At 42.7% G+C, this 13,590-nt stretch overlaps 1 protein-coding gene across 3 annotated transcripts in view; it reads right to left on the bottom strand.

Annotated features, from left to right (window-relative positions):
• LOC148041255 (B-type cell cycle switch protein ccs52A-like) overlaps nt 1-13,590 on the bottom strand; it is a 62,132-nt gene that overhangs the window by 14,322 nt on the left and 34,220 nt on the right. Inside the window, exon 6 of one of the 3 annotated variants that reach the window (XM_087678534.1) lies at nt 11,251-11,449. The exons of the other annotated variants lie outside the window; for them this stretch is intronic. Coding sequence (XP_087534660.1) covers nt 11,251-11,449 — 199 coding nt within the window. The remainder of the gene's footprint in view (nt 1-11,250; nt 11,450-13,590) is intronic. 3 annotated transcript variants of the gene reach the window in all.

Genomic DNA, 13,590 nt, shown 5'->3' with positions numbered 1-13,590 from the left:
TTTGAAGCATATTTTGGGTCGAAGCCAGATGTTTCTTACTTTCGGATCTTTGGGTGTGATGCCTATGTTCACATTCCCAAAGCTCACCGTGACAAATTCAAAGCGGCTTCCCGCAAACAGGTATTTGTTGGCTACAGCTCCCAGTCCCAAGGCTACCGACTCTATGATCCCGTCAAGCGGGATGTATATACTAGCCGTGATGTGCGGTTTGTGGAGGTTCCGGCTTCTTCAACGGGTGAGGAGCATCCCGTTCTTGGAGATCCAGGGGAGAGTTTGGCTCCTACAGTTCCACTGGAGCCTGTGCCGTTTGATTATGATTCTGTTTCTGACACAGAGTCTACTGTTCCACCGGATCCTTCTGAGGAGTTACCACTGGTGGACATTCCAGAGTCTTCTACTGATGGAGAACGACGAGGGGAGGTTCGGCCTCCTCCTCGCTGGGCCCGTGACACACTCCGTGATTCAGGGATCGAGGGGGTTCCTGAGGAGTGGGGACCGCAGGATGGTCCGCGGCGGTCACAGAGGCACCAGGCGCATTCTTCGGAGCTTGTGTGCTCCAATTATTGTTTGATGTCCCGAGTTATGCAGGATCGAGAGCCCACCTCCGTGAAGGAGGCTTTACAGTCCGCCCCATGGAAGAAAGCTATGGAAGCTGAGTTGGAGGCTATTGAGAGGAATGGCACTTGGTCACTTGTGCCACGCCCCCCGAAGAAGAAGGTGATTGGAGTCAAGTGGGTCTTCAAGACCAAATATCTCAGTGATGGTACTTTGGATAAGCACAAGGCTCGCCTTGTTGCTAAGGGTTTTGCCCAGCGCCCAGGGATTGACTGTCATGACACCTTTGCCCCTATAGCTCGTATGGCAACCATTAGAGCTGTTCTTGCTTTGGCTGGCCATAGGAGATGGCCTGTTTATCAGCTAGATGTGAAGTCGGCCTTCCTGAATGGTGATTTGAAGGAGGAGATCTACGTTGAGCAGCCTCCTGGCTTTGGTTCTTCAGATGGGAACGTCTACAGGTTGAAGAAGGCCCTGTATGGTCTCAAGCAGGCCCCGCGAGCTTGGAACGAGAAGATTGATTCGTTCCTCCAATCTCAGTTGGGATATCGGCGGTCCAAGGTCGATCCGCAGCTGTATGTTCACACTTCCGAGGATGGTTGTGTGCTGTTTGTATTATATGTTGATGATTTGATTGTCATAGATGATGATGCACAGCAGGTCCAGGAGACAAAGTCAGCTTTACATCGGACGTTCGAGATGACGGATTTGGGGCTACTCCATTTCTTTTTAGGACATGAGATTTTTCAGTCTCAGAGGGGGATCTTTCTCTCCCAACAGAGATATGTACAGGAGCTCTTGGTGTCTTTTGAGATGGAAGATTGTCGGGCCCTTTCTACTCCTATGGATCCGAACTGAAAGGCCACTTCCCACTCAGCTTCTCCTTTGGCGGATACTTCCCGCTATCGACAGTTGATAGGGTCTTTGATTTGGCTTCTCAACACCAGGGTTGATCTATGTTTTGCTGTTGGGCTCTTGGCAGGGTTCATGAGTGAACCTAAGACGGTGCATTGGCAGGCTGCTCAGAGGATACTTCGCTATCTGAGGGGGACGTCTGATTTGGGGATTCATTACCCCGCAGGGACAGATGGGTCAGATCTTGTACTTGCAGGTTGGAGCGACTCGGATTGGGCCGGTGACGTGGACCACAGGCGGTCTACAACAGGTTACTGTTTTACTTTGGGTGCAGGTGTTATTTCTTGGAGTAGCAAGAAGCAGCCCACGGTAGCCCTTTCGTCTACTGAGGCGGAGTATCGGGCCGCGTCTTCCACCACATGCGAGGTTGTGTGGCTTCGGAGACTGTTGGAGGAGCTTGGGTGCCCCCAGACTCGTCCTACATTGTTGCGATGTGACAATGAGAGTTGCATTGCCTTGGCGAGGAACCCTGTTTTTCATGCCCGGACGAAGCACATTGAGATCCAGTACCACTTCATCCGAGAAAAGCTTTTGGATGAGACCATCACTGTGGAGTATTGCAAGACGGAGGATAATCTTGCGGATTTGTTTACGAAGGCGCTTCCTCAGGCTCTACTTCGGCAACATTCCAGATCCCTTAGGCTTCTGCCCTGTCCAGGCTCTGAGAGGGGGTGTCAGAGATCATAGCCTGTTTTCAGGCAGCAGCCGCACAGTCCAGCTGCACAGTCGGACTGTGCAGTCGGACTGCCACGTGGCAGTCCGACTGCCTGCAGCCGATTTTTATCAGGCTGCGCCCTATTTTGGCGCCCCATTCCAGGCAGTTTTTCGCCTATTTATTGCTGACGTTTTCAGCAGTCTGGCGATCATTCTCTGTCGCAGATTACAGACCGGTGCCGTGCAGATCTCTGTCTCTGTTCGCAGATTTCAGACAGCAGACAGTGCAGACTGCAGCAGACTTCGAGGTGGACAGCAGGTCGCATCGTCGAGGTGGAGACACGCAGTCCAGCGCACTGCGCCCGTGCATATCTTTGTATTCAGCATTCTTTATACAGCAGATCTTCAGTGTACACTGTCTCTTTCTCTCCCTTCTCTCTCTGCGTTCTATCTCTATCAGTCCTACGCTTCCGCACCGCTGCACTCTGACATATCCTACTCCCGTGTGTATACCCTAAGTATAAATACATTCTTTGATTCATGCGCATATCCTGAGTGCTTCCTCTCACACTCTTCAAACTAGTATCAAAGCATTGGAAAACGTGTTTGTGTGCTCAAGGACCACTGCAGGCAGTCATGACCAGCAGGCAGCTGTGAACAAGCAGTCATTGCAGCCATGACCAGCTGCGACAGGCTTTGTGCAGGAATCAACTATCAGGCGAGACAGGCAGCAGCTGCAACAACGTCTGCAGCAATCACAACATGCTGTCAACACCAGGCGCAAGTCGCAAGTCACAAGTCAACAGCAAGCATCATGTTCAGCAGGCGATAGGTGCAGGGACTGGCAACAGCTGGCAGAATTGGCGGGCAGGTCCAGCAGATGACGACGCATAGGTCCGGCAGGTAAAAAGGCCTGGTCAACATCACGACAAGCTCGATTTTCTTCTATTTTTATTATTCTACAATTTTCTTCTCTTTCTTTTACCAGGTGTTCGCGCGCGCAAGCACAGGGTTTAGATTTGTGCAAATTTACATCTGAAAATTTGGGGCTTTTCCCATATTTGATGCTGGGCATGCATAATAATGAACATTTGACCCAAAAACTGCAGATTTTGTGTGCATATGCGCCAGAAATTTTGAGGCTTTTCATGTATAAGTGAAATTTTGCTCAACTGAGCCAGTTTCATTGTAATTTGTGAACATTTGGACCCTGAAATTTGGCGGTTTTGCAGAATTTGTGAAATTTCTGCAACATGTTGGGATAAAGGCCCGTTCAACCTCCGTGTATAGTACACATACACTATTCAGTTGTACATGTGAATGCCTTATATGCCCTAAGTATAAATACATTTTATTCTTTAAGTACCAACACATTGTTGGTACACTCAAATCTAATCGTACTTTCACTCTCTCTCCTTGCCGTCTCTCTCACTTCTCGAACTCCTGCACATCCCCAACAACTGGTATTAGAGTTGACGGTACAAGCCGGCAGTCACTACACACACTGCAGTCGTCATTGAGACCGACAGGTCCAACGGGCTGCTGAGGCACAGGTAATAGCCGTAGGCTACAGTCGCAACAGAGCAGGCGGACGAGACGGACTGCACGTGACAATCAACAAGCGCCAGCAAGCAACCGCCCGCCAACCAACAGGCGACGCGTTGCGCGTGACGCGACAAGGGTCTAGCGTGGGGACCAGGCGGCAGGCACACGCGGCAATAGGCAGCTAACAGGACAGACACCAACGCGTAGGTGACGTGACAGGTCACGCGACCCACCAGACGGGTCAACAGACCCTCCCCCGGTCATATATTTTTCATCAAATCAAAAACTTTATTTTCTTTCAAATCTCTTTTGAAATTCTTTCCTTTGAATGGGGGTTCGCACACTAGAGGCACAGATCTCAAACTTGTGCAAACTTGAGCCCAAAAATTTGGGGTTTTTCCTGGTTTTGATCTCGTCCATGCTTGACAGCGACATTCAGGTCAGAAATCGCTGACTTTATGTGTGGTGACCTCAAATAAATTGGGGATTTTGCCAAATTTGTCAAAATCTCGCTCTTTTAAGTAAAATTTCTTGACATTGGATTCCAAAAAATTGGGGCCTTTCATGTATTGCTGAAATTTAACTCAGTTGGGTCAGATTGGCTAATATTTATGCACTTTTGGAAACGAAATTTTGGGGCTTTGTGCAAAATTTGGTAAGATTCTGCATTTTTGCCCGTGTGGTGACTGGTTCATGTACAAACAGCAAATATTTATTATTGTTTGAGGAAGAACAGCAGTGTGTTTGCTGGTTCAGCTTGTGCTTTTACAGTCCAACGCATTTACTCTTGTGTTCATGATAAAATGCCTACAACTTCTTCCAGTTCAAACATCAAAAGTTTGATGGAAATCAAACGGTTTGATGGTCATGGCTTTGACCTTTGGAAAGAATGTATGCAAGGCATATTCTTTCTAAAGGATTGTGAGGATGCTTTGCAGAAAGATAAACTTGCACAAATGTATGATGCAGATTGGGCCAGAGTAAATAAAAAGGCTGTGGCTTACATTAAGATGGGTGTCACTGATAACATCTTGACAAAACATTAAGGGTTTAGATATAGATTATGCAATATGGGAGAAGCTGAAAACTACCTATGAGATCACCACCCCTGTTAATCAGATGCATTTAATGCACAAGTTGGTGAATATGCGATTGAATGAGTCAAAGCCTGCAGTTGAGCACTTGAGTGCATTTACAAGCATTTTAAATCAGCTCAAGGATGTAAATTTGGACTTTGATGATAAGTTCAAGGCGATCTCTTTGATCATGACACTACCTAATTCTTGGGAGACCTTGGTGGTTTCTCTCAGCAATAAGCCCAATCTCTCATATGATGGGGTGAGGGGTTCAAATTGAATGAAGAAATTAGACGTATGTCTAGTGGAGAAGGTAGCAACTCAGCTTATAATGTAAAAGGCAGGGCTGAAAAGAAAAATGCAAATGCAGGACAGAGAAACATGAGTAAGAGCAAAGGAAACAAAAAGAGTGACATTACTTGCTATCACTGTGGTTGGAAGAGCCACAAGAAACCTGATTGCAGGTATTACAAGAAGGAACAACAGAGAGAGAAGAATGCAGGAGATAAGAAAAAGAAGGAGGATAAGACAGATGCATCTGAGGCAGCCAAAGGCAAGGAAAAGGCCAATGTGGCCTCCAGTGTGGTCAAGAAACCTGATTGCAGGTTTTATAAGAAGGAACAACAGAGAAAGAAGAATGCATGAAATAAGAAGAAGAAGGAGGATAAGACATACATCTCAGGCAGCCAAAGGCAAGGAAAAGGCCAATGTGGCCTCCAGTGTGGTCATAGAGGAGCTTTCGAATACAGAGACTGATGTATTATGTGCAATTGATTATGATGCCCTTGTATGTCACATGCAAGATATGCAGATCACCAAGGCTGATGTGATTGATGCACTTTTGTCACTTGATGATGGTGTCACTCAGACTTGGATTGTAGACTTTGGTGCCTCTTTCCATGTAACTCCTTGCTTGGAGTGTTTTGCTATGTTCAATGCAAGCAGTTATGGAAAGATGCATCTTCGAGATAACCATGCTTGCAGCATCGATGGGATTGGTACTATACACGTGTCTTTAGACAATGGACAAGAGCTTGTATTGAAAGATATCAAATATGTGCCTGGCATTAAAAAGAGCTTACTATCTGTTGGTCAGCTTGACTTGCATGGTTACACTACACTGTTTGGTGTTGGTTTGTGGAAAGTGAAAAAAGGTTCCATGCTGATTGCAAAAGGAACCAAGAAGGGCACTTTGTATTGTCTACACTGTAAAGGCTTGAATCACAAGTTTCTTGCAGTTGCTGAAATTTTCAGTCACTTGGAGTTATGGCATAAGAGATTAGGCCATATGAGCCAGAAAGGACTTGATGTCCTTACCTCTTTGAAGAGCATTGATAAAAAAGGCTCTAATCTTGACTTTTATAATGAGTGTCAATTTGGAAAGCAAATAGAAAATTCATTTTACTCCAGTGTCTCTCATAAGTCTAATGTCTTGGACTTGGTACATTCTGATGTATGTAGTATGCCCGTGAAATCGTTGGGCGGTGCTGCATATTTTGTCTCCTTTATTGATGATTATTCCAAAAAGATTTGGGCATACCTATTAAAAAAGAAAAGTGAAGTGTTTGCTGTTTTTAAAACTTTTCATGCATTTGTGACCACTCAAATAGGTAGAAAGCTGAAATGCTTGAGAACTAATAATGGGGGTAAGTTCACATCTACTAAATTCAAATTCTTTTGTGACTTGCATGCAATTAAGAGGGAGCTTACAGCCCCTTACAGCCCTTCTTCAAATGGGATGGTTGAAAGATATAATAGGACTTTATGTGAAAGAGTGCGGTGCATGCTGTCAAGTGCTAATCTCCCTCATGAATTTTGGGAAGAGGCACTCAAAACCACGGTTCACATTTGCCATTGCTCTCCGAACATGTCCTTAAATAATGGCATTCCTGAGGAGGTTTGGTCCGGCAAATCGGCCTCATATGACCATTTACACATATTTGCCTGTAATGCTTTTGTGCATGTTAGAGATGAGCTAAGGAACAAACTTGACCCAGAATCCACCAAAGGCATTTTCATGGGCTATGATGATGAGGGTGAATTTGGCCTACAGAGTGTGGTTACCTTAGTCCAAGAAAATTATTCGCAATCGTAACGTTGTGTTTAATGAGGCGAAATTGCTGAAAGGTACTTTAGCCTCTAATGAAGATATGAAAAATGTCAAATTTCAGAATTTACAGCCACCTATTACTTTAGAAAATGAGCCTCATGGTGCTATACCACAGACTGAAACTGATGATCAACCGGTTATTTTCGAGCCAGATGATGATGGACAGCAAATAGGAGCACAAGGAGGTCATGGACAGCAAGATAGACTTGCTGATTATGAAAATGCAGGTGTTGGTAATGAAAATGAAGGTGCTGTACAGCATGAACAGCATGCTGAAAATGGCTTACAACAGCCAATAAATGCTGAAAATAACATACCTCCAGATCTAGACCCAATTCCTAAAAACATTGATCATTGGGTACGCAGGTCTACACGCGTAAGAAGGCAACCACATAGGTTTGACCCCTCCTTGCATTATGTGATGCTTACTGATGAGGATGAGCCTCTTACATACAAAGAAGCCAGGTCATGCGAATTCAGCAGTAAGTGGGAGCTAGCTATGCGGGAAGAGATTAAATCTCTATATGCAAATGATACTTTGGATCTTGTGTCGTTGCCCAAAGGAAGAAAACCTCTTCCAAACAAATGGGTGTACAAAGTAAAGACAGTTGATGGGAAACCTAAGTACCAGGCAAGACTGGTTGCTAAAGGGTATGCACAAAAGGAAGGGATTGACTTCCAAGAGGTCTTCTCACCTATTATGAAGATGACCACTCTACGTGTGCTTTTTTCTTTTATTGTTGTATTGGACTTAAGAGATGTACCAAATGGATGTAAAAACATCTTTCTTGCATGGTGACATTGGTGAGGAAATTTACATGAAATAGCCCGAGGGCTTTGTAGTTCCTGGAAAAGAGCAAATGGTGTGTAAACTAAAACGTAGTCTATATGGACTGAAGCAAACACCACGGCAGTGGTACAAAAAGTTTGACACTTTTATGCTATCTCATGGGGTTTATACGCAGCCATGCAAATCATTGTTTATATATGAAAAAGGGTACAGATGGCAGCCCCATCATACTTGTTTTGTATGCGGATGATATGTTGCTAGCTGGGAAAAAAAAGACTAGCTTGGATGCTCTCAAAAATCAGCTCAAATCAACTTTCTCCATGAAAGATATGGGGAATGCAGAGCATCTTTTGGGCATGAGGATTCACAGAAATAGAATGCAGAAATTGTTGTTTTTATCTCAAGAAAAGTACATTGAAAAGGTACTAGACTGATTTAACATGGCTGAAGCTAAGCCTTTTGGGGTACCCTTACCTCCTTATCTTGAGCTTAGTAAAGCCAACAACCCAAAAGATGACGTGGAAGAAAATGCTATGAAGGGAGTCCCTTATGCATCAGCTTGTGGCTCTCTTATGTACACAATGATTGCTACTCATCCAGACATTGCTCATGCAATGGAAGTTGTTAGCGGGTTTATGGCAAATCCTAGCAAAACACATTGGGAGGCTGTTAAATGTATTCTTCAATACCTAAAGGGTACACAAAGAAGGTGTATTTGCTATGGGCAAGGTGCACTTAGTTTGCAAGGTTATTGTGATTCGGACATGGCAGGTGGCTTGGACACTCGTAGGTCCACTAGCGGGTATGTCTTTACAGTTGATGGTGGGGTTGTTTCTTGGTGTTCCAAGTTGCAGAACATCATCGCACTGAGTACTACTGAAGCTAAATACATATCAGCTACTGAAGCTTCTAAGGAAGCTATATATTTAAGCAGACTTGTGGAGAATCTCAACATATCTATGGGTATTGCAGTTTTGGGATGTGATACCAGAGTGCTGTGTATCTGGTTAAGAATGCCATGTATCATTCACTCACAAAGCATATAGATATGCAATATCACTTTATCAGAGAGATTCTAGAAGATGGTCTAATCATGTTGACCAAGATCAAAACACAGGACAACCCTGCAAATGTTCTTACTAAAAGTCTAAGCAAAGCTCAGTATGAGCATTGCATACGACTAGTGGGAGTCGGTTAGAGGTTCACTTCGAACCTTTAAGTGGGAGGTTGTTGGGATAAATACCCATTTGACCTCCGTGTATAGTACACACACACTATTCAGTTGTACATGTGAATGCACACTTATATGCCCTAAGTATAAATACATTTATTCTTTATGTACCAACACATTGTTGGTACACTCAAATCTAATCGTACTTTCACACTCTCTCTCCTTCTTGCCGTCTCTCTGACTTCTCGAACTACTGCACATGCATAGCTGAGCCCCAACACAACATTTGCCCATAATTGATACTCGGGAGGATGTATTGATGCAATTGGGGCAGATTCACTACAAATATTTTGGGGCTTTTCGCATCGGTGATGCATTTTGAGCCAATTAGAGCTTTGACAGTGAAATTACAGCAGATTCACTACTGAGTAGGAGAAATTTGAACTTGGGATGTTTCAAATGTTATGTATACTTGCTATTATATTCAGCAACCTTGCTGTTGGCTGAAAGTATTCAGCATTTTATTGCAGTCTTTAGTTGAAGATGGCTGGCAGTGCATCTACATCTGACACAAAGAATCTCTTTGAGATTCGTAAATTTGATGGCAATGGCTTTGATCTCTGGAAAGATCGTATACACAGTATACTTTTTCTGAAGAATTGCGATGATGCTTTGGCAGAACATAAGCCTATTGCTTTGTCAAATGAGGATTGGGCTAAAATGAATAAATAAACCATCATAGATGATATATTGGTTGATATCAAGGGACTTAGTACTGCTTATGCAGTTTGGAAGAAACTCAAGGCTACATATGACAATACAACTCCTGTCAACCAAATGCATCTCATGCGAAAGTTGGTCAACTTGAAGCTTGATGAGTCTAAGCTTGCCTCAGAGCATTTAAATGCTTTCACTCGTATTTTAAGTTAGTTACAGGATGCACGCTTGCCAGCTTTTGATCCTAAATTGAGGGCTATCTTCTTGCTCATGACTTTGCCCGATTCATGGGAAGCATTGGTTGTGTCTTTGAGCAACAACGCTAACTTGACATTTGATGGTGTGCGTGGTTCTATTCTCAATGAAGAGATTAGACGCAAGGCAAGTAGGGAAAACAATGGATCAGCCTACAATATAAGAGGAAGAACTGGAAAAAGCTCAAATGATGCAAATAAGAACAAAAATCACAACAAAAGCAAGGAAAAACAGTAAGATGTCAATTGTTATCAGTGTGGACACAAAGGGCATAAAAAGCCTAATTGCAAGTACTATGAAAGGAAGCAAGAACGCAAGAAACACACTAATACAAAGGGCAAAAAGAATGAAGAGGATTGCAGCTCTACCCCTAAAGACACAGAAAAAGCAAATGTGGTATCTAATGTTGTTATTGAGGAGATGGAAGAAGATAAAGATATTGATTTGCTGGTTGCATCTTCAAAACCACATGCTATGATAATGGAGGACATGTATATCACTAAAAAGAATGTGATAGATGCCTTGTTGTCAACTCATGATGGTTTGTCACAATCGTGGATTATTAACAGTGGTGCTTCATTTCATGTAACTCCATCTTTGGAGTGTTTTTCTTCTTATATAGAAGGTAACCTTGGAAAAGTCTATCTAGGCAACAACCATACATGTGATACTAAAGGAATGGGCACCATACACCTAGCTCTTGAAAATGGTCAAAATTTGATCCTTCAAGACCTTAGGTATATACCTAGCATTAAGAAAAGTTTGCTTTCTCAGCAAACTTGATCCTTCATGATGTTAGGTATGTACCTAGCATTAAGAAAAGTTTGCTTTCTCAACAGGGGTTACTTCACTACCTTTGGTGGTGGAATGTGGAAGATACAGAAAGGGTCTATGCTAGTCACTAGAGGTGGTAAAAAGAGAACTCTATATTATCTCTACTACAAGGCACTTCCTACAAAGTTTGTTGCAGTTGCTGAAGTGCACTCACACATGGAGTTATGGCACAAGTATCTTGGACACATGAGCCAGAAGGATTTGCAAGCACTTTCTTCTCTTGGAAGAGTTGATGTGAAAAACTCAAAGCTTGACGTTTGTGATGAGTGTGTTTTGGGAAAGCACGTAAAAAGTTCACTCTCATAGAGCCTCTAAGAAGACATGTATCTTGGATTTAGTCCATTCTGATGTATGCACCATGCTAATAAAAACTCATAGTGGTTTTCATTATTTTGTGTCTTCTATTTATGACCAAAAAACATGAGCCTTCAACAGTAAGCTCAATCTTCCCTACTATCTTCCCATTGGTTTCCCCCTATATGTCCAATTAAATGGATGCATGCACATTAGAGAACCAACGATCCCAAGGTAATTTAGCATACTCCAACAATCCAATTTTTAACAACCACTCACAGGAAACAGACTCATAAATATCAAGAGATAGTTGTGAATCCATGAAAGGAGTTACCATTCTGGTCACGCTTGGCAAGATATTTGCATTCTTCGCCATCATTCGCTCCTCTCTCAGTTGTTCTGTGGTCATCACCCATCATGTCAGTCGCCTCATCATCCCCGATGTCAACAACACGACTATGTTTTGCCATGGCTAATTTCCCGGTTGATAACCTCCTATTATGAGTCATGGTTGAGCAACCTGTCAAGCACACCTGCAATGGAGAAGAAGAAGAAGAAACACAAAATGATGAGGACTCCATGACCACTTTTTGAGTCAAGAAAACTGATAGTCCAAACTCTTTGTGTGAGTCATATCGGCATCATTTAACTGTGACACTTCACACCAACAATTATTCCCCTTAAACATTTGACCCTAACTTGGAATAATTAGATTCACAAGAGAATAATAAGATTGGACCATCCACTTGATCCTAAACTCATTCATAACAAGCTCGGAGGGGTGCCCCAGTGCAAGACAGAGAGAAAAAAAAAGCGAATTTTTTTTGAGAAAATTAAAAAATGCATAGCAAAGTAAAAAAAGTGGCCCGACAGAAGGATAAGAGGAGAAAAGTCCAAAAAAGCAAGAACAACCTTTAAAGTCGAAGCAAAGGCAAAGACACATTTTAAAATGCAGCAACTTACCTTATAATGTAAGAGGCAGGGCTGAAAAGAAAAATGCAAATGCAGAATAGAGAAACATGAGTAAGAGCAAAAGAAACGAAAAGAGTGACATTACTTGCTATCACTGTGGTCGGAAGGGCCACAAGAAAACTGATTGCAAGTATTACAAGAAGGTACAACAGAGAAAGAAGAATGCAAGAGATAAGAAGAAAAAGGAGGATAAGACAGATGCATCTGAGGCAGCCAAAGGCAAGGAAAAGGCCAATGTGGCCTCCAGTGTGGTCATAGAGAAGCTTTTGAATACAGAGACTGATGTATTATGTGCAATTGATTATGATGCCCTTGTATGTCACATGCAAGATATGCAAACCACCAAGGCTGATGTGATTGATGCACTTTTGTCACTTGATGATGGTGTCACTCAGACTTGGATTGTAGACTCTGGTGCCTCTTTCCATGTAACTCCTTGCTTGGAGTGTTTTGCTATGTTCAATGCAAGCAGTTATGGAAAGGTGCATCTTGGAAATAACCATGGTTGCAAAAGAAACCAAGAACGACACTTTGTATTATTTGCATTGTAAATGCTTCAATGGAAACTTTCTTGCAGTTGCTGAAATTTGCAGTCACTTGGAGTTATGGCATAAGAGATTAGGCCATATGAGCCAGAAAGGACTTGATGTCCTTACCTCTCTGAAGAGGGTTGATGGAAAAGGCTCTAAAGCTTGACTTTTGTAATGAGAGTCAATTTGGAAAGCAAATAAAAATTTCATTTTACTCCAATGTCTCTCATAAGTCCAATGTCTTGGACTTAGTACATTCTGATGTATGTAGTATGCCCATGAAATCGTTGGGTGGTGCTACATATTTTGTCTCCTTTATTGATGATTGTTCCAAAAAGATTTGGGTATACCTATTAAAAAAGAAAAGTGAAGTGTTTGCTATTTTTAAAACTTTTCGTGCATTTGTGACCACTCAAACAGGTAGAAAGCTGAAATGCTTGAGAACTAATAATGGAGGTAAGTTCACATCTACTAAATTCAAATCCTTTTGTGACTTGCATGCAATTAAGAGGGAGCTTACAGCCCCTTACAGCCCTTCTTCAAATGGGGTGGTTGAAAGATATAATAGGACTTTATGTGAAAGGGTGTGGTGCATGCTGTCAAGTGCTAATCTCCCTCATGAATTTTGGGGAGAGGCACTCAAAACCACGGTTCACATTTGCAATTGCTCTCCGAACATGTCCTTAAATAATGGCATTCCTGAGGAGGTTTGGTCCAACAAATCGGCCTCATATGACCATTTACGCATATTTGCCTGTGATGCTTTTTTGCATGTTAGAGATGAGCTAAGGAACAAACTTGACCCAGAATCCACCAAAGGCATTTTCATGGGCTATGATGATGAGGGTGAATTTGGCCTACAGAGTGTGGTTACCTTAGTCCAAGAAAATTATTCGCAATCGTAACGTTGTGTTTAATGAGGCGAAATTGCTGAAAGGTACTTTAGCCTCTAATGAAGATATGAAAAATGTCAAATTTCAGAATTTACAGCCACCTATTACTTTAGAAAATGAGCCTCATGGTGCTATACCACAGACTGAAACTGATGATCAACCGGTTATTTTCGAGCCAGATGATGATGGACAGCAAATAGGAGCACAAGGAGGTCATGGACAGCAAGATAGACTTGCTGATTATGAAATGCAGGTGCTGGTAATGAAAATGAAGGTGCT

Source organism: Lygodium microphyllum, chromosome 1, assembly GCF_053477565.2.
Source record: "Lygodium microphyllum isolate KBCC chromosome 1, Lygodium_microphyllum_v1.1.10, whole genome shotgun sequence".
Taxonomy (NCBI): domain Eukaryota; kingdom Viridiplantae; phylum Streptophyta; class Polypodiopsida; order Schizaeales; family Lygodiaceae; genus Lygodium; species Lygodium microphyllum.
The sequence above is the reverse complement of the archived record's forward strand: the minus strand, read 5'-3'. Positions and strand labels throughout refer to the sequence as shown.